The following is a 26650-nucleotide window of genomic DNA, read 5'->3' as shown; positions in this document are numbered from 1 at the left end:
AGCACAACCTGGCTACTTGAGTAAGCCTTTTCAGTGACAGGACTGCAAAATGGGCTGGGAGAACCTAGCAAAGACTATGACTGACCTGATAATAAACGTCCTTAAATCGTCAGTTTTTAAGTGACAGCGCTGTGACCCCTCCGTGGGTCCTTTTCTCCTGAATTTCTTAATTTCTGGCAGGCAGTACCTTTTCCTACATACATACAGTGCTCCCTTATCAACATCTGCTGACTTGAGCTGTCTGGAGACAATGTCTTTAATCACATTATGCTGGAGAAAGAAATTATTCAGAAGGAAAACAGATCCAAATCCGTTACAGTCTTTCTTGGTAATCTATCGACTCCACTTTGCAGATGAGGAAACAGAGTCTTAAGGCAGGTGACTTGCCGAAAGCAGCAGAACTGACTCTAAAACCTGCCAGCCTGCCTTTTGCTAAAATACATGTCCCTGGACAGTGAAACTCTCAGCAAAAAAAAAAAAACCAAAACCAAAACAAAACAAAACAAAAAACGCAGAGGGTTCTGAAGTCTGGCCTGTGCGCCCAAACCATAGCTGGAAACAAGTCCTACAGAACGTTTCAGGGTATGGCTGAAACCTGAAGACCTGGGGGACCACAACTGTGCTTCTCACCCGGCTCCGATCCATCTTGGGGGAGAAAAGGAAACAAAACAAAACAAAAACACACCACTGCTTGGTGCTTTGGTCTCTCCGAAGTGAGCCATGGAAAAAGATCCACTGCCTTGCACTCGGAAGAATGCCACAGCATAGCTGAAAGCCATTTGGAAACCAAAGAGCCATGCGATCGATTGCCTGGTCTAAAATTCATGTCAGTCCAGTTAGGAGTTTCCGGTTAGTCAGCAGCTGCATTATAAGAGACGGCCCTAACATCCTTCTCGGGTGCTGGGGAAGGAAAAGCAGGGGACAGGGGGAGTGGCAGCCTTACCAGCAGTAGTCCAACAGGTGCGGAGGCAGGACGGGGATGTACACGTGTTGCCAGAACATGGGGTACAGCATGGCGGCGGCCCCGTGGATGCAGGCGGTCAGCTGTAACACAAGCGAGAGCTTCAGAGCTACGGAATCCACGGGAGGCAATGCGCTCACTGGAGGTGAGCAATAAAATTCAGTACCTACTTCTCCACATTTTAAAAATTACAAGCTACCTCAACCACTCAAATTCAAATTTAGCAAGAGCTTGCTTTTCCTTTCTTTTTTGTTTTTTTTTTTGTTTTTTTTTTAAGGATTTTATTTATTTATTTGACAGAGAGAAAGATCACAAGGAGGCAGAGAGACAGGCAGAGAGAGAGGAGGAAGCAGGCTCCCTGTGGAGCAGAGAGCCCAATGCGGGGCTCGATCCCAGAACCCTGAGATCATGACCCGAGCTGAGGTCAGAGGGTTAACCCAGTGAGCCAGCCAGGTGTCCCCTGAGTTTGCTTTTCCTAAGAAAGCTTCCTCCCCACCCTGATTACAAAGCTAATGCAGGATGACAGTAGCGATTTTAGAAAATGGAAAAAGGGGCAGAAGAAAATAAAAGTCTTTTGCCACCTGAAGATAACTGGATGTTCTGGGGAATTACAAACAAAGCACTTTTATTCCCTTTTCTAATAAAATTAGGATTACTGTAAATACAGTGCTCGTTTGCCTTCTTTTAAAGTCCGTGTTTATTTGCTGGCATTTTCCCACATCCTTAAATAGTCCTAGAAAATATATCTCTTAAGGACACTCAGTGAATTTCCCACAGTGTATTAACCACTCTCCCAACATCACGTTATATAATCAGATCATGTCAATAATTTTCAGACATGGTTCCTAGATGGAAGATTCAGAGACAACAACTGTAGTTTAAATATAATAAATGTATTAATATAATAAGGGATGGAGGCTCTTTACACTCCTGCAGCCATGCTCTAGAATGTCTTCTCCACAGCTCACCAGGGCTAAGAACTGCAGTCAAGTTAGTAGCTTTGGAAGTGTATCTGTTTGGATTTTATTTTTATCCCTCCGATCATGTCTAAAGCTTAACAGCTTGTCATGTTTCTTGGTTCTATTTCATAGGTAAATGCTCTGTTCATATTCGTAGTCCACTGATGAGTATTAGTATTTTTTAAAAGTGATTTATAAGTGAACACTGGATATTTACAAAGGATAGTAATGCTCCGTAACAGTTCTGAAAATAACTTATCCTTCTATAATCTCCTTTGAATTTGGGGGCTGGGGAAGAGAAGGTTTAAATAATTTCACAGACAAATCTCATCCTTCACGATGGTTTCTACTGCTGTTATACTACAAACATCCCCCAAATTCTTCCTCAGCATTTAACTCTTTAATCCATCTGGAATTAATTTAGGTTTAAGGACAGAGGTGAGAATTTATTTTTTCCACATAGTTAATCAATTGCCCCAGCACTGTTTACTGACTAATCCTTCCTCTCCCTCTTCTTTTGACATGGCCCTATTTCATATTCCTTCTTTTTCTTAAGAGCTAGACACATCATATCAGGATTTGATGTAATTAAAAACTTAGGGACAGAGATGTAATGGAATAAAATTGCTACAAAATTCAATATAGTGAAAGAAGGAAAAAAAAAACCAACACCTTTGGAGATAGGGCTATGAAGTGACAAAAGCCAACAACACATGTTTCTTTCTGCCTTTTTTCTTTAATGTTTCTTTGGTTTCTGGCAAGCCTGTTCCCATGAGGACTTTGCTTCTCTTGGAAGCTGTTAACTGGCCTTTGCTGACAGAAGGACATTTACGTGGCGAAAGAGTGACGTGCCAAGGCCCAGTTAAAAGAATCCCAGAGGTTAGTGTAACATGAACAGCTTTAAATTGGATATTCTGCTGATGTTTCCCAGTTGTGAGAGCTGTGTATGAAATCCACGGCTGCTACTTTCTTCCCCCTCCTTCTCCCTCCAGACCCTGTTCTTTAAATCAGGTACATGTCATGAACAGAGGCCGACCAGCAAGCTCTCAAGAGTTGTTCCCAGAGACTCTGCCAAGGCTGGTAGGTTTAATCCATCCCTTCTCAACCCATTTCAGTAGGATTCCATGTAAAGAAGGCTGTCATATTTTACATGACTCATCTCTTCAGGGTTAGAAGAGATGAAAAATCTTTGCTGGTGCTGAATGAGGGGAAAATGAACCAACTTCACTCCAGCAGCACCCTGCAGGGAGGCTGGAGGATGACCCTGGCTTTGGGCCCCACTTCTTCCTGTCCATCTTTTAACTGGCTGCCAAAGGACTCAGACTGAAGTGCAGGTCCCGTCATGTCCATCCGCAGAAGTCTCTGCGGGCAGGAGTGTCTTCACCAGCTTCCGTCTAACTATGTAGAGCAACATCTCTGGCCACAGTCTCTACTACCTTCTCTAAGCTCATCCTTTGAATAAGTCATTTCAGACTTGGGAGTAGCTAGGGACTCCTTACCCAGGTCTATGCCCCTGGCAAACTCCTCCTCCTCTGGGTCTCTGTGAAAGCACTACTTTCCTCGCATAGCTCTTTTGGGCATAAGCCCCCATTACTAATGGGACTATACCTGGTCTGCAAGTTTGTCCTCTCTCTGTAAAGTGATACCCTGCCTCTCTTCCTCTCCATGTTCTCAGTGGCACAGCACCTATTAAGTGCGAATCAATGCAACGTTTCTTCCATAAATAAAAAATAATTCCTACTTACAATATATTCACATATAAAGATAGTGGCCTGGCTTTTAACTATTGGACTAACATTTTCCTGAGTCTCACAGAGTGTGGTATATAACTCAAATTCCAAAACAGTAATGGCAAGCTTAGACACACAAATATGTCACTTTTGGGAAATCATATTAATGGATTCCCTCCCTCTTTCTCTTTCTTTCCTTCAATAATACGTCTATTCTGTAACTCTACAACACATCAAATAAATAAGTAAAAGCATTTTAAAATCTCTAAGGTGCTGTACAAATATAAGATGTCTTCATCACATGAATTCATTTGTAATTCTCTTTGGGAAAGTCATTCAATAGAATGTTCCTGGTTGAGACAGAACTTGATTACTTCCCTCTTTTTAGCTTGAATTGGTTTGAGTCAAATCCTATTTCAAGCAATAAAGCGACAGAGATCCTATCTCCAGACAATGTTCTTTTCATGTCTCCTTTCCCTCAAAAAGACCTAAAAGCTAAACACCAAGATTTTAAAATTACCTATCCCTTATAAAAATCAAACATTTTTAAAGGTGCTCAATCATCATCCTCATTGGGGGTTTCCTAAAAGCCAAATCTCTGTAATTGGAGTAAAATGCATTGATCCATTTGGTTAAGAAAACAAACAAACAAATAAACAAACAAACAAACAAAGAGAATTGTTTGGCTCTTTTCCAAAATGCAAAGCGGCAAAACGATGTACATCGGTATTTAAGAATAGTGGTGAGTCAACCACAAGAAAAGTGTTATGATTTATCTGTGCTTAATCAGAAATAATGCTATATCCCATAAATTATCATTAGCCACTTATTTTAAAAACAATTCTAAGGCCAACTCCATTTGTAAAATAAGGCTTTTAGAGGCCTATGCTCATTCCTTACAGAATACAAAATTTTAAAGTAATGAAAGTATACAATTTGGATTATAGTCAACAAAGAGGTATTGTGAGTATCTAATTGAAGTGCAAGTTGAAGAAAATGATCCTATCAAAATCTCACTCAGTGGGAGAATAGAAAGATAGTATGTGTAAAATTTGCCCAAAGTCATTAGTCACAATGAATATTCATCAGAAGCCAATTATCAATCCCATTTAATGACACCCCAAAAGATTTTGCCCTGAAGCAGCTGAATAGTCTAAGACTCCAGACAAAACTAGACAAATTACACAGCCAACAGCCAGTCTAGCCAGGACACAGACTGTAAAGTAAACCACTGGTGGGTTTCTAGACGCACTTTTAGCAAATTCTGTCCTCAATTAAAGGTGCACAAGGTCAGTTCTATCTTGGAGCTTTCTGCATGGCTCCATTAGTTTTCTTTGAGGCAAAGGGAGAGAAAGAAAGAAGGCAACAGGGATAGGACAGGGAGAGGGACCAATGACAGAGCTGGAAAAATTATGAAGACACTGTGTGTGTGCGTGTGTGTGTGTATTTTTTCTTAGTTCAAGGTAGTTCTCAGATATAATGCCCAGATAGACACAATCATAGATTCTAGTTCCTTGGCTGATTCCTGACGGCAGCTCTGCAGTTTAACATGAAAGAAAAGTAAGACTCTCCCCTTAAAACAAAACAAAAAACAGGGGCGCCTGGGTGGCTCAGTGGGTTAAAGCCTCTGCCTTCAGCTCAGGTCATGATCCCAGGGTTCTGGGATTGAGCCCCGCATTGGGCTCTCTGCTCAGCAGGGAACCTGCTTCCTCCTCTCTCTCTGCCTGCTTCTCTGCTTCCTTGTGATCTCTGCCAAATAAATAAATAAAAATCTTTAAAAACAAAACAAAAACAAAACCCCAAGAAATCCCCACAGTATATGCTCCAGGCACCGTGTGAGGGGTTTAGGATTCTGAAAAGCATTGCTTAAGAAGTGTGCACGTTTACAAACGTATACACTCATCACCATACTTCACAGATGCGAAATCAGTCTCAAAGGTGAAATAACTTTGCCCAAAGCCACATAGCTCATCGGTGACAGAACTGGGACTCACATCCAGGTTGGTCAGACTATAATGGCCACTGCATTTCCACAATGCGTAAATTAACTAAAAACATTTTTGACTGCCTACCCTGTGCCTATACCCCATGCGGAGGAGCTTGAACTAGGTGACATACTGTTCCTACCAGCACAGCCAAATTATGCAGAAATACGTCTGCCTTGTTGTTAGATGACCAAATACCTGGGGTAAAATACCAATTAACAGAAAATAATCATTTCTAAAACAAACACAGATCTGATCATTTCCTGGGGGTTAGTTACCTTTAACTGGGGTGCTGGATGGTCTTTAATCCACTGGAAATTCTAGACAAGGGCATAATGATTTTTGGTCAAGTGGGAAAGCTTACTCCCCAATCTGGCCCACCGATTTCAAAGTCTGGCTTTCTGTCATTTTCCCTTTCATATACTTCCATGGAGTTGCCATTAAGTTTCTTCTTGATCTGAACAAGCCGCTTCCTCTCCTGAGTCTCATTTTCACTTACAGGGAAAGGGAGGAGTAGGACCCCGTCATCTCTGTGTCCTCTTCCAGCTTTATCAATTTCTGATCTAGAGGAATTCCCATCCTTTGAGGTGAAGAATGTGCCTCCTGTACCCCAGCTTACCTTCTTCAGCTACGCTGAATGTAAGTAAAACAGGGCCTGTCTCAAAGCTCGTCTTACTTTTTCAGGTCTGCAGTTACAGGGGCTAACCGGAATGCCTGGGCTACCTTGGCTACCCCCGTCAGCCGCTGCAGGCCTAACCCGTGGAGGTTAGACTGTGGAGGGCACAGCCTTCCCCAGTGCTTGGCCCCCAACATTCCGGATATCTCAGAGGTAGATGATCTGAGGAGACCAGGGGGCATGAAACTAAAGATGTGAGCTCCTCAAGGACACAGACCACGTTTGATTTCCTCTCCCTATCTCACTATGCTTGACACAGAGCAGGCGCTGGGCAATCGGTGGGGAATGTAAGAATGCCTCCAGCTTAACACCATGAGGAATGGGAGACAAGATTACCAGACAGTTAACAAATTGTAATTGCTTAAGAGATCACAATTAGAAGCTGTACATTTCTAAAAGGTATTGAGATTCCAAGTACTAAAGGAAAAATCAGATGGTCACAGTCATTCTTCACATCCTAGAACTCAGGATGCTGAAAGATCAAACTGACGCCTGCTTCATCACAGGCTTAGTTCCAGGCAGAATTTCGCTTTCCCCTCTGAGGCCAAACACCAGGAAATTGATAAAAACAAAGAGTACAGAAAGAATACCCGATTACTAGCTTTAAAGACAGGTCATTCTTATGTCCACGCATTTCAACCATGAATCATCCTACGTAGAACAGTTGCAGAAAATGTTGTGTGTCTTGTAGAAGTTCTTAGCTCTCTCAGTTTGTGAACTAAATTCTTTTATTTGATTATAACCCATGTTTATAATCATCAAGGAATAAATGGCTCATGATTCAAACAGTGTTGCTGATTTTGTTTCTCATTTTTATTTACTCTCAAATAGCAAACCCACTATGAGATCAACAAAAAGGCTTTTTTTTTTTTTTTTTGCAGGGGCTACAAAAGTTAATCTACTTAACCCTTCCAAGGGTATGAGAAAAACCTTTTCATTATAAATGGTTCAGCTCTGATCAAATTCGGTTTACTATATTTAGTGAGGGAAGAGTTGGCTTTTAAGAAACTATCAAAGATGCTTTAACAGAAAGACAATTTATAAAGCCTTAGAAATCAAAGACCTTCAGCTGGTCTAGACAGATGCCAGACATGTGCGTGGAAAGAAGGAAAAGAGCAAAGAATGTCCTGCTTTTCTTAGAAGCCAAAATGTAATGCTTCTTTAGTTTTGTTTTTCAGGGTTTTATTTTTGTTTTGTTTTGTTTTGTTTTGTTTTGTTTTGCAGGGGGTGGGGGCAATCTTTCTTCCAGTAGTTTCACTTAGTTGGATGGAACACATCCTACCTCTTGCTTCTCCACTATCCGCTGGGGCGTGTCTACGACCATACCTCCCTGAACACAACTGATCTCGTTTGATCTTGGAAGATAAGCAGGGTTGGCCCTGGTTGGTACTTGGATGGAAGACTATCCACTGGGGAAGGGGAAGAGAAAGACAAAAAAAATCCTAGTGCACCAACATGGAGTCGAGCAGAGTGCCTTCCTCTAAGGGCAAGATCATCCAGTCAACAGGAAGCTTTCTCAGGAGATCACCTGCTTAATCACTTCTCTCTTTTAAAAAGTGACCTACTAGGTAAAGTAATTAGAGTAAGTTATTAGCCAGGGCAACAAGCTTTTGTGCCAAGATCTGACATTGCAAAGTATCAAAGCAACTAAAACTGCCAGAGAAAAGCTCTCGCTTCCAAAGCAGAGGCAGAAAGGATGGAAGGGCACACTGTAATGTAAATAAGCCCACAGGACCGAGACTGAGGAGAGTGAAGCCTTTTCTTTAAGATGAAAGAGAAAAAGGCAAAGTTACATTGAGATTGATAATTCATTTTAATACAGGGACAGCAAGGTGCTGTCACTCCTCCATTCTGTGCCTGTGACAGACACTATTAACTGTGGAGTCAGGACATGGCCTGAAGATTCTTCCGAACATGCAACCATTGTCAATGGATCCAAGTTGGCACTCAAAAAGAAATTTTTTAAAAAGATTTTATTTATTTGACAGAGAGGGAGAAAGATCACAAGTAGGCAGAGAGGCAGGCAGAGAGAGGGAGGGAAGCAGGTTCCCTGCTGAGCAGAGATCCCAATGCAGGGCTTGATCCCAGGACCCTGGGATCATGACCAGAGCTGAACACAGAGGCTTAACCCACTGAGCCACCCAGGTGTCCCCTCAAAAAGAAATCTACCAGCCACCTCAAGTTCTGTGTAAGTGGATATTAATAGTTCTTTGGAAATATTTCTAAGATCATAATTTATGTTTAGCTAACTTACACTGCTGCTTTAATAAAGAACCGTATTTTTTAAAAGGAAAGACAGCATAGGAGCGCCTGTGTGGCGCGGTCGGGTTAAATGCTTGACTCTTGGCGTTGGCTCAGGTCAGGATGTCATGAGATCGAGCCCCGAGTCCAGCTCTGCACTCAGCACGGAGTCTGCTTAAGACTCTCTCCCTCTCTTCTGCCTCAACCCCTACCCCTGCCCCTGCACACACACTCTCTCTTAAAAAAATCTTAAAAATAGTAGCATAACTAAACATGGAATCATGAGTACCTATCTATCAGGTATCCAACCGTACCTGAAGAAACTGGAAACGTCAGGTGGTAGGACTCACTAGATTTGAAGGCATGGGGGCAGAAATCTTCCCTGTAGCATTTTTTCAGGCAAATCCAACCTTAGAAAATACCAGTAAATGCAGAAATATTGAAGCTGTAACAAAGCCACCACCTTGACCACTTTGCTTCCTCTGCATTTACTACTGCAAGCACTGTTCCAAATGCTTCTGTGTGTTTACTCAATCTTCATAACAGCCCTATAAGGTAGGTAACACTACTGTCTCTACTCTACAGATGAGGAAACCAAGGTGACTATATATTTAAGGACCTCATGCAAGGTCACAGAGCTAGTGGCAGAGTTAGGAGATGAATCCAGGGAGTTTAGCCCTGGAAACTGTGTTCTTAGCTCACAGGAAATGGCCTCTGTGCTGGGATCTGTATTAATCGGACTATTACCGAGAATCCACTCTGTGTACAAGCCATGCCCTCAAGCAATTTAAAATAGAAAGATCAAAATGCAATCAACTTCAACACAAAGGCATTATGAAAGAGGGGGTATAATAGAGGTTCAACTGTGTTAGCACATAAAGAAGGAGTCATTAATTCTGCCTGGGGCAAGAATCAGGCCTGCTTCCTAGAGCGAGCGAGAGAGACATCAGAGCAGAGTCTGGAGGGATGAAGACAGGAAGCTGCTAGACCTCCTCTCCAGGAGCGTGGTCAGGTAGTAACGCTGGGTCCAGTACACACAGCAACTTCTTAGGCCACTCAACCGCTATGAGGTCATGACTGTGGAGACTTGAACAAGACATGACAATTTGGTCAATGACTGAGTGACCAACGAGAAGTGAGTGGGTGTGGAAAACCTCCTAGGAGTTGTCATGACTATCCTTTGTTGCCTGGATTCATTCACCACCGACTATCCCCAGTTATACTAATCGGAACTTCCCAACACTTCCAGGATCTCGATAGCCCTTTTGCTTCTGAAAGTCAAATCAGGGTTGACTGACCTTCAGAGTCAACTAACCTCTGCTGACCAAGCAGTGTGTGCCTAGCACTGGGCGATGCGCTTTCACGTCGACAACCACTTAATACTTATCCCCATTTTTAAACAACAGGACAGAAAGATTCAACAAAAATCAAGTACGTTGCCCAAAGCCAGATGGTTAGGGAGGACTGAGCATAAAGGTAGGAAGTGAACAAAAGCATCCTGACTTGAAGCCTGGTACTCTCCTGCTGTCCTTCCTCTTGGGAAAAGATCACCAGCGTGACTGGCTGAATCGTCTAGCTGGCAGACCACAGAGCTATCAGGATAGCAAAAGAGAAAAAAATGTGAGTTTTCCTAAGATCTGTACCAACCTAACAGCACAGCCCAATCTCACATCACGCTATGGTTCACCAAAGTGACCACACTTTCAGCCTACAGAAACCGCAGGAAATCACAAGTCCTTATTCTTGCTGACTTAGCACCTAGTAGGTGCTCAAATTTCTTTAATAAAATCCACATGACATCTGCCACCATGGGTGCTGTTAAGGGCTTTTTAAGCATATGAAGATATCGGTGACTTGACTATTACCCATTAGTGCTTTTTCGTAGACATTTGATTCCTGAGAGTCATATAAAAATAAGCTATCATCAGGCCTATAACCTAAAGAATACACTATTTCACAAACTGACCACACCACTAAAATAATACGTAAGATTCTTGACCACATTCTCAGTGCAATGACTGAAAAGAACCGTCACCTTGTTCTCTTTATACCCATGCATCCTGAATTACAATGGTGCACCGCATCAGCAACCAAAATTATTGACAGCTTACCCAGATTATACTTAGCTCTGCCTGATCCCCGACTAGCCAGTGCCAAAATCAAAACTCTCCTAAAGAGAAACATGGAGTCAAAGCATTTTTTAGTGCTAGCCTGCGGTCCTGTCTTCCAAACAAACTTAATCAGGCTCCATTATGTAGTCTCAAAATGAAAATTAGTCTAATGATGCAAAATAACAGTAATCAAAGAAGAAATAATTGTTTTTGTCTTACAGAACAGTTTATTCACTGTTTCTGAATCTGGGTGTAGATTAATCATTTAAGGAACCTTAAAAAAACAGACGTTTTGTGGTTTTCATGCTAGGCCTTTTGAACCAGAAAAGTCTGGAGGTGACACCCCCAAACCTGGATTTTTAACAAGTTCTCTGGATCATCCTAACACAGATAGCCCATGGACCAGCATCTGGGGATCACCAGCAGTCTGAATCCCGTGTCTAGTCCAAAACAGGTACTTATTAATGCTCACTGAAGCAAAGGGAGCAGAAGCAGGAGAGGAAGAACAAGAACTAGTTAGGGATACCTTGGCTGGTTGAAATCACAATTTTCAAAATATTTCCAGTTAAACTGTTGATGCTGTCTATATTACAGAGCCTCTATAACATCTCAAGGCTCTTCATTCTAGATGCAGATCAACACAAACAGGAGAAAACGAACTCACACATAATCAAATGAAGAACATCGTTCAAAAAGCAGTTAATTGTATTTATACTCCAAAACCAGAGAAAAACCTTCCAGTCTTTTCTCCTATTTCCGGCCAATGGAAGCTCCTTTCATCCCTAAGTTTTTAATACTCTCTGAGCCACAATAAAATTTTAGGTGATGAAGATCAGAGAGGCTACCCTATTTGAAAGTTGGAAAGTTTGGCTGCAGAGTCTGTCTTTCACGCCCCTTCATTACATTTTGTTAAGGATTTCCCTCTTCACCAAGAGGATTAGTTTTCTTCTCACTTCTTTGAATACTCCTCTTGGGTTGTTAGTGTGAACTAGGTTAATCTCTCTTTTTTAACATATAAAAGATGAACAAACAAAATGTTCGATTTATTTTATTTTTTTTTTAAATAGAACACTAAATTTAGTCTTAGAATTCTCTGTTTGGTAAGTTTCCAGTTACAAGGTCTTGGCTTCCCTTGAGCACAGTTTGAAACAAAATAATGCAGTTTGTTCCTACGGCTGGAACATGCAGAGTGGAGTGTGCAGGCAAAGAGGCCCTGGCTCCGGTCCAGGATTTCCAACCTTCTTAAACTGCCGGCTCTCATCTCTGCTTTGAGGGCGGCAGATAAGCAAAACGGGATTAGTTATTTCTAGTCCAGAAGAGCTGGGAAAGCTTGACACCCGTCATTTGGGTGCACTTCCTGTGACACAGGCTGGCATAGGCATGAACAGGTGGAGTTCATCAGGAAAGAAGTGAAAATGAAACCAAATCTGAAAACCCGCATAGTACACTACCGGGCCCTTCTTAGGTGACAAGACCAGGTGGTGGGAGATAATGCAGGCTCTTAGTGGGAGTGGGTGGGACCGGGGTGGGGCGAGGTTGGCAGGGCACCCATCCCCATCCCTCACACCCACACTAGGTATCACCCACGTTGTCTGGGACTAATACTTAGGAAGAAAGTGTCAGGGAGAAGGTATTCGTTGGGTTTTTTGTTTTTTGTTTTTTCCCCTTCCCTATATGAGGTACTATCACAGTTCTTTTCACAGTTATGGGTACTACATCAATAATTAGGTGTGGGAGCTCAATTAATTCGGTAGTGGTCTTGTCACTAAACTGTGCCTCCTTCCTCAGAACATGTTTTTAAAAAGCATCCACTAACTAAAACAAATATCCACTCTCTTGGCAAGTAAATATGCCTTTGTCATCATTTGCGGGATATTCTCAGTTTACAGAACTTCTTGCACTACTCCTAAATTATAAAAGGAGCGATTAGGGCCAAGATGCCCAGGGGCTGGAAGGAACTGCAGTACATGAGCCCAGAAGCCACAAAGAGTTAGGAAAGCTATGCCCCAGGGACCCACTAAGGTTGTGCTCATGGCAAGGGAATGGCAGGGGTGAGGCTCCTGGAGAGGCAGATCTAACCACCTGCAGTCAGAGTGGGCTGAATCTGAGCAGTGCTCATGGAAACAGGGCTTTGCCTAATAGGGTGAGTGTGTCAGTGAGAAATTCCGATCTAAGCCTTCTGTTCCCCTGGTGCCAAGTGGTGCCGGGCACAGAATAAGTGCTCACGAAACCCAAAATAAAAAGCTTTGAATGTGCATTCAAAGGCAATGGGTTTTAATCCCATCTTTGACAAGGCACTTAAGCTCTCTCAGTGCCAAATATTCTCATCTACAAAAGGAGGATAAAGTCAACCAGCTCCCGGGGTTGCTGCGAGCAGTAATGAACACCTACATATATGATTAGCACAAAGCTGGGCACATAGTAGGTAGTTCAAAAAGGTTAACTGAAAATAATTTTAACAGGGTGTGAGGGAGAACTGGGGACCATATAAAATACAGGCTATGAATCAAAATGAGGGCACGCCACATACTTAGTCCACGGGTGTGGTCAATACACCTCTTTGGCAAGTCTTGGAACTATTTACAAGCTACCCAAGAAGTTCCTCTAAGCACTATACCATCAGGACTCAAACAAGTATTACTCAGCTCCATCAGGCTCCTTATCCTCTAGACTTGGCTCAGACTATCTTTTTGGCTAAGAGAATTCACAGACTCCCTTAGTGGGATGGATATTCTTAACCATGTGCTTCTACTTTGACAGTTCCCACGCATGGGTTCTGACAATAGTTTGAGGTGACACCCAACACACAAAATTTGATCCCCAAGGCAAGCACTTTGGAGGGGCTATGTTTCGTCTGTATATGTAATTCTACCAGTGGTTTCTTCCTGAAGCCACACTGCATCACAGTGACCCACTTGCACAATTGCCTCTCCCAACTAGGACATGACCTTTGTCAGCTTACTCCGTCTCTCATCGTAGATGAGCTATTCTGCAAAATGGGGATAATATTGACCATCTAGGACTGCTCTTGGAATTCTAAGAGATCATCTCCATAAAGGTCTTATTTTAGACCGACCTGCTACCCAAAAGAGTTAGCAAAAAGCAACATGAGTTAAACTCAGTTATAAAAATCTGGAAGAAAAATGGGGCTTTTGTGCTAGAAGAGATCACAGTGAAGTATTTACATGAGAGAACAAGATTTAGTTAAGCCTCCCCTATTTATCATTTATAAAGGAAAAACAATCAATATACATTAACTGAGCAAAGAGAACAAAAACTCACATTTTTCTTATACAGAATATCATATTATTGACCAAGAAAGCGTGAAATGAATATTACCTGACTCTGAACTAAATACTGCTGGGCTTGTCTCTATTGACATAGTCATCTTTATAGAAAATGGCACTCTGGAGTGTTTGACAGCTTTTATCTTTCAGATGCTTGATGGTCCTGCGGAGCATCAAGCCCACATCTTATCAAAGAAAATTGAGAAAAATGGGGTTTGCCAAAGTATGATAGGCCACATCTGGGTTCGTCAAGAGAGGGTCATCAGAAACCTCAGGCTATTAAAATAACCTTTATGTCTCCCCGCCCATTGAAAAGATTTAAAAAAGCCACTACTGAGAAAATAAAAGGCAATAATTAGAAAACTTTCGATTCTGAAATTGGAGAAAGGCTTGGATAAAACTGAAGTCTGCTCAGCTACTTAATCCCCAGAGAAATGACACATTGGGGTGCTGATCACATGTGAGATAAAAGGAGACCCCTGCCCCTTCCTAAAAAGGTTTCTACCATCAATCAGTAAAACGCAGAACACAATTAAAAATCAATTGTTTTTTAAAAAAAGTTTAAGTCAAAGGGATACATGGCGGCAGTCCTTAACCTGGATTCATAGTAATCACATTCAACACAGCAACTTTCTCCTTATTTCTAAATAGCAACAATAAATAAAATAACAACAATAGCATCTATCTCCTTATTTCTAAATAACAAGTAACGAGAAAAAAATTTCTTGATTTTAAATTTTAAACAATATTTGACTTCCCATTACACATGCTAGTAACTTATTATAAATACACATACCCACACACACTATGCCAGACTCTGTTCTAAGAGTTTTATAAGAACTAACTCACTTTAATTTTACTTGATAGGAGGTCATTGGTGACCTGAACAAAAGCTGTTTCAGTGGAGAGGACGGGGCTAAATCCTGACAGAAGACGCGGGAGAGGGGAGGGGAGCAATTAGACAGTAAATAGAGAGAACTCTTGAGACACTATGTTCTAAAAGGGAGAATAAAAATGGGATAAAGGGGGATGTGGAAGTTTTGTTTTTAAGTCTGGGAGATATTATACCGTGTAAGCAAGCTTGTAAGAATGGCCAGTAGGGGGGCACCTGGGTGGCTCAGTGGGTTAAAGCCTCTGCCTTTGGCTCAGGTCCTGATCCCAGGGGTCCTGGGATCAAGCCCCGCATCAGGCTCTCTGCTCAGCAGGGAGCCTGCTTCCTCCTCCTCTCTCTCTCTGCCTGCCTCTCTGCCTACTTGTGATCTCTGTCTGTCAAATAAATAAATAAAATCTTAAAAAACAAAAACAAAAAAAGAATGGCCAGTAGGGAAGAAAACAGTGATGCAGCAGAGAGGAGCTCACGGCTGGAGGAACTCCCTGATGGCAGCAAGAAGGAAACTGAAGCGTCACCGTCTCAATAAGGCATTCCTTGGCCATCGATCTAAAACCACAATGCCTGCCACCTCACCCTCCCCATTCGGTCTCCTTCTTCCTTTTTTTTTTTTTTTTTCCTTCTTCCTTTTATTAACACTCCTTAGTACTCATCATTAGCTACTGTACCACAGTATTTATCTTACCTAGTTTACTGAAGGCCTACCTACTAGAATTAGAATGTAGGCTTCAGGACAGGGAGTTTGGCCTATCTGTTCACTGTTGTAACCCCAGTGCCTAAGACAGTGCCATGAAAAATACTGGTTGAATGGAGTCAGCTGGATAAGCAGAGTGGTTGGCGTGGAGAGGACAGACGGTGCATCCACAACAGAGAAGCGGAGTGGAGGAGCAGCGACAGGTGACAGGTAGGGTAGGGGCCGCACCACTCTCTTCTGAGGGCGTCCACTAGATATGTATGGAATTTCAGGAAAGGTCATTTTCCCCTAGAAGTTCAAGATGCTGTTTCACCGTCTTCTGGTTTCAAGAACTGCCACTGCCAAATCTCGTGCAATTTTAATTCTTAACCTTCCCACAAGAATTCTTCTGCCTCTACCCCTGTGTTGTCAAATTTGAGGATGAAGGGGCTTGGTATCTTCTTTTTTTTTTAACTTTTCAAAAATTTTGAAATATCTATACATATAAAAGTATGTACATTACATAATCAACTTTCAAAAGAAAAAAACTTAAGAATCCAAAACCCAGCACCCTAACTTCATGGTTGGCAAACCACAGCCTGAAGGCCAAGTCTGGCCTGCCTATTTGTGTAAATAGAGTTTTGTTGGAATACAGCCACACCCACCAGTTTACGGACTGTAAACTACAAGGTTGCAGTCCCCCCCTAATTGTAAGACTGTATGGCTTACAAAGCCATATTTTCTACTGGACTCTTTACAGAGCAGTCTGCTGGTTCCCTAACCACCCTCAAGAGAGAAAGCAGTATTTTTGATGTCCCTTATATGCCTCTTCCCAATTATACCATTTTCATTCCCTTTGAGGAAACTACTACCTGAATTTTGTGTTAATCATTTCCTTTCATGCCCCATGCAGTTTGTATGTACCCCTAAATCATACACCATTTAATTTTTCTCACTTGAATTTTATGTGAATGAAACCGTGCTGTATATTCTTCTGTCGCTTCTTTCATTAGAGACCTAATCATGTTGGTGGGTCAGTTCTTTTTTACGGATATAGTACTCCATTGGATGACCATACCATAATTTAGGGGTTCAATGCTGGTAGTCACGCAGGCTCTGTCCAGGTTTAAAAAACAAAAAGCAAAAAACCCAATGCTGCTATGATCATGATGTTCATATATCCCACTACAAATGACCAGTGAGTGTGTATATGTACACACAAGCTGGCATGCACACACTATTCTATCCAAGGATGGGATAGCTGAATTGTGAGTGTATGCAAATAGTTTTGTGCCAAATACTTTTCAGCATAGTATGTGGATTCTCCAGTACAATTCAATATAACACTAGACTTTGTAGATATCAAGTCTTTGCAAACCTAGTGTTTTAATCACTGTATGTTTTAATTTGCTTGTCTAGGATTACTAATGTAGTTGAGCATCTTTCCACATATTTATTAGCCATTTCGTGTTTCTTCTGTCAAAGCCTATTTGTGCTTTTGGCCAATGTTTCTATTGATAGATTTGTCTTCTGCTTTTTTAACTGCAGTAGTTCGTTATATATTTCAGATATTAATCCTGTCGGTGTTACATATGGCAAATATCTCAACTCCAGCTTGCGACGTGTCTTTTCATTCTCTGAATGGTATTTTTTAATGAACAAATATTTACAATTCTAATCTTTTCCTATATACAATGTATATTTTGGATTATTTGATTAAATCCTCCCCTACTCTGAGATCACAGACATTATCCATTTTGTCTTCCCAAAGTTTTAAAATTCTGTCCTTCGCATTTAAGTCCTCAATCCATTTGGAATTCAGTTTTCATACAGTATAAGGTAGAAACTTGTCTCCCTTTTCTTCCCCATGTAGATAATCAGTTATTGAAAAATCCATCCATTCTCCCAGATTTTACAGTGCCACCTCTGTTGCATATAAAGAGCCCACCACATGGCCTGTTTCTGCAATGTCTATCCTGTTCCATCAAGACTATTTGTGTATTCCTATGCCATTACTAGCATCTTAATTACTACGGCTCTATAAAAAGTTTCGATTCTGGTAAAGCAAGCTTCCACAACTCATTCTTTTTCTTCAGGTATGTCTTGGCCTTCCTTGGGACCTTCCTGCATTAACTTCAGAATCAGTTTGCCAAGTACCGTGTAAAATCCTAACGGAATTTTGAATGGAACTGCATTCAGTCTATAGATTGTTCTAGAGCAAAAAGACATCTTCAATACATTAAGTCTTCCTGTTCATGAACATAGTCATGCTTTCTCTCCAACTACTGGTGATCATATGAATTTTCCCTTTTATTTATTTATTTATAAACATGTATTTATTTATTTCAGAGGAAGACAGAGAGAAAGCACACGCAAGAGTGAGCAGGGGGAGGGGCAGAGGGAGAGAGAATTTCAAGCAGATTCCCCACTGAGCATGGAGCCCAAAGCAGGGCTCAACCTATGGACCCTGAGATTATAACCTGAGCTGAAACCAAGAGTGGGACATTCAAGTGACCAAGTCATCCAGGTGCCTCATGAATTTTCCCTTTTAATACATTAATGTGGTGGATTATAGTAATAGATTTTTCTAGTATTATCAACCTTACATTTCTGGAATAAATCCAACTTAGTTATGAATCACATTTTTTAACATATTTGCTACTATTTTGTTTAAAACGTATACAGCTAGATTTATAAGCAAGATTGGCTGACAAACTTTCTTGTAATGTCTCCTCCTTGTGTGGTTGAATGTCAAGGTTATTTGATCATCACAAGAAAAGATGGAGTGTATTCTTTTTTTCTCCCTAGACTCCCAAGAAGACATTTGTCTAAGACTGAAATGATCTGTTTCTTGAGATGTTTGATAAAACATATCTGTAAAACCATCTGAGATGAATGGGGGAAAATATGTATTAATTCAATTTCTATAAATTAAATGACCTACTCAATTTTTCTCTTTTTTGATTCAAATTTTAGTAAGTTATAATTTACTGTCCATTTCATCTTAGTTTTTAAATACTGGCATAACAGTAATAGTAATTTCTTACTATTTTTAAAAATCTTTGCTACAAAAAAAATCTCTGCTGCATCTGCTCTTTGTGCTTGTTGATTTATTCTTTAGTTCATTTTAGTTTTGGAAAAGAGCAGAAATAACTTTATGTGTTTAATCCACTATATCTAAACAAAAGAAATTACACAGAAGCTATATTCTTCCTTATCTATAAGGAGGCAGTGATAAGAGAACTTCCTACACACTGATAGAGTGAAGATTAAATGAGGTAATAGATGCAAAGTGCTTAGCACAGTGCCTGGTATGTATTAGGAGCTCAAAACATCATGATCATATTATAGGGAATTCAAATTACACTTAATATGATGTCTCTTTTTTGTTCTACTGAAGTTTAATACTCCAGTGCAACAGTAACTGGTTGTAGACTAGATTCTTTCAATTGTAGTTTTATTCTTTTTTTTTTTTTTTTAATTTTATTTAAGTAATCTCTACACCAAATGTGGGGCTTGAACTCACAACCCTGACAATAAGAGTCACACATTCCTCTGGCTGAGACAGCCAGGTGCTCCTCAACTGTACTTTGTTTTCTGACTGGCCTCATAAAGATGCAGTGATAAATCTGGATGGCAATCTTCTCATTCTCAAACTCCCTGGGTGTTCAAGCCCTGAGATTATGAACTGCAATTCTAGTTTAAAATAGAATGCCAAAACAAAGCAAGAGGTCTACGCTGGGATGTTTTCCCCTCGATGGCAAGGGCCACGCTTTTATCACCCCTACGTGCTCTGAGCCTGGCACAATCAAAAAATTGTGAGTTCTTGAGAAGCAAACAATACCGAAGAAATTATAAAATACTGAAGTTACAATGAAAACCATAAAGAACACTAACAGCTTCACAAAGTCTTCATTATTAGGCACCTCGCATTCGTGGGTGAACACACAACTGATTTTATCCACAGACTTCATTAGGGAAATGCTCACTATAAGGTCTTTCTACCCTCTCTAACAGAGAGGTACCTGTTAGGCATTCCACTCCCAGTCAATTTCTGTTTGCAAGCTTAACCTCAAAGGAAAAATACTACTATAAACGGATATTGAACTTCAGTTAATAACACACATACTCAATTATTTAGGTGGAAGTATACTGATGTCTGTGACTTACTTTAAAACGTCATCAAAAAATACGATGGCTTGATGGATAGCACGTGGGATGGGCAGATGAATAAATATGTGCCTAGGCAAGCACAGTCAAGTGATCAGAATCTAGATTGGCTCATATGGGTATTTACTGTAAAATGATTTCAGTTTTCTGTGTTTGAGAATTTTCATAAGAGAATCCAGGGAAAGATATAAACTCATATACCTGGCAAGTTAAAAAAAACGAAAATAAATAGAATACGAAAAATATTTCTATTATCCATATAGTAATAGTTGTTAAAATATAAAAGACCTCATTCCAATTAATGAAAAAAACAAACGAAAAAAAAGATATAAGATAAGATATATAAGATAAGATAAACGGGAAAAGACATTGACAAAATATAAATGGGAAATAAACCCATGGAAAATATTCAGTAACCTCTAACCAAAGAAAAAAATAAAGCAAACCTGCTATGCCATTTTATGCCTATTTTATTAGCAAAATTAAAACACATATGCATGAATACACACGCAATTCTGGCAAGGCTGCAGGAAAAATGGAAACTCGTATACGGCTGGCAGCATTCGGTATAAACAAGCACAGCGTGTTTGGGAAGCCATCTGGCAGTCCCCAAGTCACAGTGCTCAGAAGGTCCTTTGACCTAATGGTCCTAAGTCATTAGACTATGAACCTCCTTCACCAAAAGCAGCCAAAAGATGTTCAGTGCAGTATTATCTACTGAAGGATGAAGTTACGAACCACCTAAATGGCCATCGAGAGAAGAAAGCTTTAGTAAATGACAACATATCAGTACAATGGAATATGATACAGACATGTAAAAAATGACAATGATGGAAGCATATATGAAAATACGCGAAGTGTTCATAATGAGACCAAATGGAAAATGATTTATAATTGATCCTGAAGCTATAGGAATCAATGAAAACGGGCACTGGCAGTGTAAAGAAATATGAATAATTAAGGAAAATGACATGTTGAGGGGGATTGTGGCTGATTTCTTTTTCTAAAATTGCCTTTCATCTTCCCGATACATCTTTCAATTAAAATAAAATAATTATAAAAGCCCATCTCAAGACTGTCTACTCACAGTGCTGAGTTTGCTGCAGACGATGAGAATCCGGCGTTCATACAGCATACTGGCATACAGATGTAACATGTTGTTTACATCCACGGCTACAAAATATTCTGTCAGATTTCTCTAGGAGAAACAAGAATGGGAGATTTGTGGCTTATTTCATTTGTTCTTATTACAAGCGGTTTCTAAAAAAAAAAAGTAGGAGAAACAGAAGATCATCGGAAATCATGCTCTCCTCTGCCCCCGTCCTATTCTTCCCACCTGGGAGACCGAATTCCACGCTCGTGTAAAATCATGAAATGCCAAGTTGGAAGAGACCTCAGAGATGAAGCACTTGTGTGTGGTGATTACAGTTTGTGGGAGGTCACCGGTGGCACCGCACTGCCGTGCCTATCGGTTCCGAAAGGTGAGTAGGACAGGAGCCTGCAATCTTACAAATGAGAAAACCAAGCCTCAGAGAGGGATGCCAAGACCAAAAAGTCTCATAAGCGATAAAGACAGGGCTGTAGCTCAGATGTTCTGAGCCGGGATCTTAGAACTTTCCCAATGTGCCATACCAGAACATCTAGGCAAGAGAAAGGACCCAGGGACAAAATGCTTTTGGCACAGAGCCCATTTCTGTCCCAGAGATCCCACCCCCAAAGGCCTGGGCACGCTCCTCTCTTGTCATCGCTGCTGGTGTCCCCCTCCTCCACCACTGACATTCTCTAAAAGGGCTCGGCTGGAATTAGACCAATTTTGAAGATTTACAATTTCCAGGTATTTCATTCAAAAGGAAAAAAAAACCAACAACAAACGAAAAATAACCGCAGACAAGCAGCAGGAAGTGGTGACAAAGCAGTGTTTTAACTAGCTTTTGTCTATAGCCAGGGCATCGTATCTTTAATTAGTACTATAGATTGGTACTCTTCAGATTTCAGAAAAAAACATAATGTGTTTCATTTCTGCAACCCTTTCTATACCCACCTGACTTTAATAATACACATGAATATGTTAATTTCTTCAATGTTACAGCTTTTCAATGCCTCACAATATAATCCTCTGAAAATGAAGGGGGTCAGGGAGGGAAGGAACACTACTTGCCGGGGGTAGTGGTTTATAATGATGAAAGAGCTATAAACCCATAAATTCAAGTAAACCAGGTGGATTTTACATGCAAAATAGCATAAAGGGCTTTTCAACAATATTATGGGTTGGGAATAAGAATGGGCACTTATCTTATGATTTATTGTTGCTTGGCTGGAATACCAGGTTAACCATCGACCTTTATGAACAGTGAGTGAACTAAATAGCTCCACATACTACCTACCAAGTACCAGGTACCCTATCAGGTTCTTCGTATGTGTAATCTTATGCAGTTCTCACAAAACTCCAAGGAGGTATTCTCCCTCCAATATCCAGATAAAGTTTGGCAGAGAGTCGATAACCAGTGGAGTCAGAATCTGGACTCAGATCCAACTTCAGAGCCCATACACTTTCCCTTACATTACATTGTCCCACTTAAGTATTTTTAAACACCTACAATATACAAAGCTTTACATACATTATTTCACTTAATCTTGAAGCCACTCCTTGAACAGGTATTATCATCTGTACGGACAGGAAAACAGAGGCAAGAGAGAAAACAAATAGGACCAAAGTTATATGCGACGTGGATCTTCAGTCTTGGGTGAGTTTGGCTCTAAACCTGTGCTCTTTGTTTATATCAGTGCAAACAGGAGGTGAAAGTTGGATTCGAGAAAGAAAGCATAGCATCGGAACAAAGCAGACTCAAAATACTGAAAGAGAAAAAGTGTCACTCTTAAGAATTGTTATCCCATTTACTGAGTAATCCTTTCGTGCTAGACAATAGGTACTCTACCGGGGTTCTCTCCAATCTTCTCAACAACCCTGGAAAAGGCCTTATCATCTCCATTTTATACATGAAGAAACTCAGGCCCAGGAAGGGTAGGTAGGCTCCGAAGGTCACCCAGCTAGAGAGGGCAGAGCCCAGTTTCAAAACCAGGTCCCCCGAACCCACGGCCTTTGTTCTAACCACCACACCAACCTGCCTCCTAACAAACTTGAAAAACAGAAGATGAACAAGCAAGGCAACGTGAATCAGTCAACGAGTGGGTCCCTTGCCCAGTGGACTGAGGAGTGCTGAGCTAATGATGTCAGGGTGGGGTTCGTTCTGAAGACCGTGACATGGCAGAGCTATTCTCGCAAACAAAAATACAAGGCCCTCAGCTGAGCATTTCAGTAAAATGCTTAACTGCTGATGAATTACATAAATTTTTCTTTTAGGAGAGGATGGAAGTAAAAAGAAAATAGAAATGAGGAGCTTAAAGAAGGCCAGAAAGCCCATTAGCACTTTTGACAGATCCAAAGATAACTCTGAAGCCACCAAAACGTGGCCTCAAGAGTCTGCCAAGAAGCTTCACGCTGGGTAGAAATATGTTACACAGCTTGCCGTCCAAATAAGGAGACACAGCGTCAGAGACAAATCCTGCACCTTATTTTGGTGGGAGAAAAAAAAAAAAAAAATCATCACAAGGATACTTTTGTGGATGGGGAAGGAAACATTTCTGAAATCAAAACACCACTTGGTTGAGGCATAACCCCCAGGCCCAATCAGGCTCTGAGAGATTCAGGTGCTTGTTCCAAAAACTCTATACAGGTATGTTAAAAATATGTAACATTTAGCCAAATTCTCTCTAAACTGTCATGTACTTTTTTTGGTATTTCTCATCCCATCTGTGCTGATTACCAAGATATTTGTGTCTAAACAGAAGCTGTCTTTCTTATCTGCTTCCTCCCCTGCCTCTTTCCTTCTGGGATGCCACCCGCCTAGGCGGGTGGGAGTGGGTGGGAGTGGCGACAGCCCTGGGAACTTCGCTCAGCCGTGGGAGCACCTGTGGGGCAGAGCAGGGCTTGGGAGCAGCTGTAGGGAGCTTTTGCAGATTCCACCAAGCTTCATCTCTGAAGAAAACCCCTTGAAAAAGGGGTCTCCTCCCTTGTACCTTAAGCATCCGGTGGCTTAAGCTACAGCAACCCTCAATTTTTCAAAGCTGCCGTAACTTTTCATACCCTCAGGCCTTTACTTCTGTTGTTGCCTTTTCCTGGAATGCTCTTCTCTTCCTTGAGGACACTCAGTCACGTTTCAAGACCCAGGTAAAATGCCACCTCCTCCTGGAAGGCTTCCTTGATTCCACGTTTGTCAAGCTCCTACACTTTGTGCTGGCATGGTGATTTGTCTCTAGCCTATAGCCACTCATTGACAAGCATGTTTCTGTCACTAGATTGAGGTCCCTCTGGATACAGCCCATCATCTAGCAGTCTGATAAAAGAAGGAACCAGTAAGTAGAGGGATGACTGAAGACCTCAGCTCTGTAGCTGGAGTTTGAGCTGTGCGGCCCAAGAGAAATGCACCAGCCTACAAGACAATGCAGTGTAGTAGGAAGAACACAGCATTTGACATCAGAAAACCCGGGTCTAGGCTGGATGAAGTGATGGGTTACTCAGTAATGGTGAAGGGCTCATGGAAAAAGAACTGACACTGGCAATTCACAGTGCCAGGTAAAACAGCTGGGGGGCTGGGGGGTTGCTGTTTAAAGTATTTGTGGCTCCATTTATTAAAAGTATAAAGAAGGGCACCGGGGTGGCTCAGTCGGTGGGGCACCCAACTCTGGATTCTGGCTCAGGTTCTGATCTCAGACCCGCCTGGGAATTTCCCTACCCTCCCCAGCTCTGCCTCTCCCTCCATCTTTCCCTCCCCACCTCTGGCCTCTGGCCTCTGGCCCTCTCCTCCCCACCCCCATGCATGCTCTCTCTCTCTCAAAAAAATAAAAGTATGAAGAAATAGGTGGTTTGTTCATCAGATGATAGGGAGGGGGCTGCATACAGAAGCAGATATTCATTTCACAAGTCAGGTCATCACAGGTCTTACAGGTAAGACACAGGTGTAGGGAATGAGGAATAAGGGGCAGAGAGAGGGGCTCCATGGCACGCTGTCCTAGGCCAAGACTGAAGCCAGAACATACTGTGAACTTGTATTTCTAAGGGACACAAGGTATACCACTCTCCTAGCACTCTGCTTCAGTGGGACTAAGTCTTCAACCTCCCGTTTCTGTCACCTGTAAGCAGCCCAATCAACAACCACTTATTTAACTGCTACCATGTATTTAGTACCACCCTGGGAGCTGGGCCTGCAGAGATTAGGTAACGATGATCCCCATCTTCCAGGAGTGTAGCCTGGGGGTGGGAATGGCATCATATGGTGTGCAAAGTCCCATGGTCCAGGCTACTGCCCCAACAGGGCATGTTCAACTTTGGTGGATAAGATACGGCGGCAAAGCTGGGGAAGGCTTGACGGAGGAGAAGACAGCGGATGCGGGCCTCCCAGCAGGGCTTCAGTGGACGGGGGAGAAGCGTATTTCACATGGAGACAGAAGCAGGAGGAGAGAGGAGCTCCAGCAGGTCAGTAGAGTGAAGAGGAGGATACAGGGCCGGGAAGCTGGGTTCAGACTCGGTGGGAACTTAGACCTTCCCCATGGGGAAGGAGGAGCTGCTGCAGAATCATGATACAGTCACACGTGTGTTTCAGAAAGCTCTTCCTAGAGGTCCTATGGAGGATGCCCAGGAGACGGCAAGCAGGGGGGCAGGGCAATCCGTTAACAGGCTACTTACTGCCATATTCTGGGAAAGAACAATTACAAGAAATAAACTACGGAGATGAAAGCTTTGACTCTGGATGTGACAGATTTCTGGAATCACAGGACCTGATGATGAATCAGACCTGATTGTGGAAGGGGAGGAAGGATCAGAGACAACACCCAGGCTTCCAGGTTACTGAGCACCACACTTATCCACCTGTTCAGGTTTTTGTTTTTTTTTTTTTTAAATGGAGCCTACTCATTTAATAAGGGAATCAGTCCTCCTTCTCAGGAGCCATGAATCCCGTAAACATGGTGTTGCTGCGCCCCTAGTCTTGGGCCTGGTGTCCTGGGGTAACGCCACCATGGCTCAGTCTAAATCTCTACCCCCTTCACTCCCTGACAATTACTTCTCTGTGTGACTCACCTACTGGGAAGGAAAATCTTGCTCAAAGAGACGATTTCCAATGTCCGTGCTCAGAAGGGCTCAGTTTCCTCAGTGCCAGCATGTTTTTAGGCTTGAGGACCTTCCGTTTCTAGTCCCAGAGCTCAAGCATTCTTTCAGTCACATGCCCGTGAGCATTCTCCTATCTGCCTAGCTTTCACTGCGGGCTCTCTGCAGGGCTGGGTGGCAGGGATATGAAACTGACCACTACCCAGGCTGGACAGGGCTCAAGTCCAAAGAAGGGCTCTAGTGAACAGGGTCAGGACAGCCTGGAAGCTGAGTTTGGGAAAAGGTTGTGCCACACGAGCTTCTTAGCCTCTCCAGGCTCCCCATTCATCTCATCTCTACAAAGAAATGACGGTGAAGGTCCCTTCCAGATCTAACCCTCTGTGGCTCTAAATCCAGACAAAGAAGAGGGGAAGGCACCTGGCAAGCCTCATTTCCCCCAGGAGAAGCCCCATAATGGCTGCTTGCTTCTAGCTGTCCCTGCTGGCTCTTGTGCCAATCCAGGTGGCTGGGGACCTCGGGCTCACTGTGATCCATGCCCGGGGTGAGGAAGCAGGTGGGGGGCGGGGGGGGATGGGCCAAGGATGGGAGGAGATATAGTGGGGCTTAGAGAAAAAGCGTCTTAGGTTCAGTTCCTTAGGGAAATGAGATAATCCCCAAACCAAAGAACCGACTCTAAGCTGGGTACTCCTTGGAGCCCTCGAAACAGATGCTAGTCCGCCCCACGGTCTGTCATTTTATTAGTCTTTGTGACTTTCAGCTTCATACACAGTACAGATGATAAAGACTTACTGTACTGTGTCTGGAG

At 42.1% G+C, this 26650-nt stretch overlaps 1 protein-coding gene across 8 annotated transcripts in view; it reads right to left on the bottom strand.

Annotated features, from left to right (window-relative positions):
* Positions 1-26650, bottom strand: part of DENND1A (DENN domain containing 1A) — a 496023-nt gene that overhangs the window by 216751 nt on the left and 252622 nt on the right. For all 8 annotated transcript variants that reach the window (XM_059142351.1, XM_059142348.1, XM_059142354.1 and 5 more), the window contains 2 exons: positions 20770-20880; positions 944-1044 (listed from right to left, as the gene is read on the bottom strand). In XM_059142351.1, coding sequence (XP_058998334.1) covers positions 944-1044; positions 20770-20880 — 212 coding nt within the window. The remainder of the gene's footprint in view (positions 1-943; positions 1045-20769; positions 20881-26650) is intronic.

Source organism: Mustela lutreola, chromosome 12, assembly GCF_030435805.1.
Source record: "Mustela lutreola isolate mMusLut2 chromosome 12, mMusLut2.pri, whole genome shotgun sequence".
NCBI classification, from domain to species: domain Eukaryota; kingdom Metazoa; phylum Chordata; class Mammalia; order Carnivora; family Mustelidae; genus Mustela; species Mustela lutreola.
Note: the sequence above shows the minus strand (reverse complement) of the source record. Positions and strands in the feature narration are given on the sequence as shown.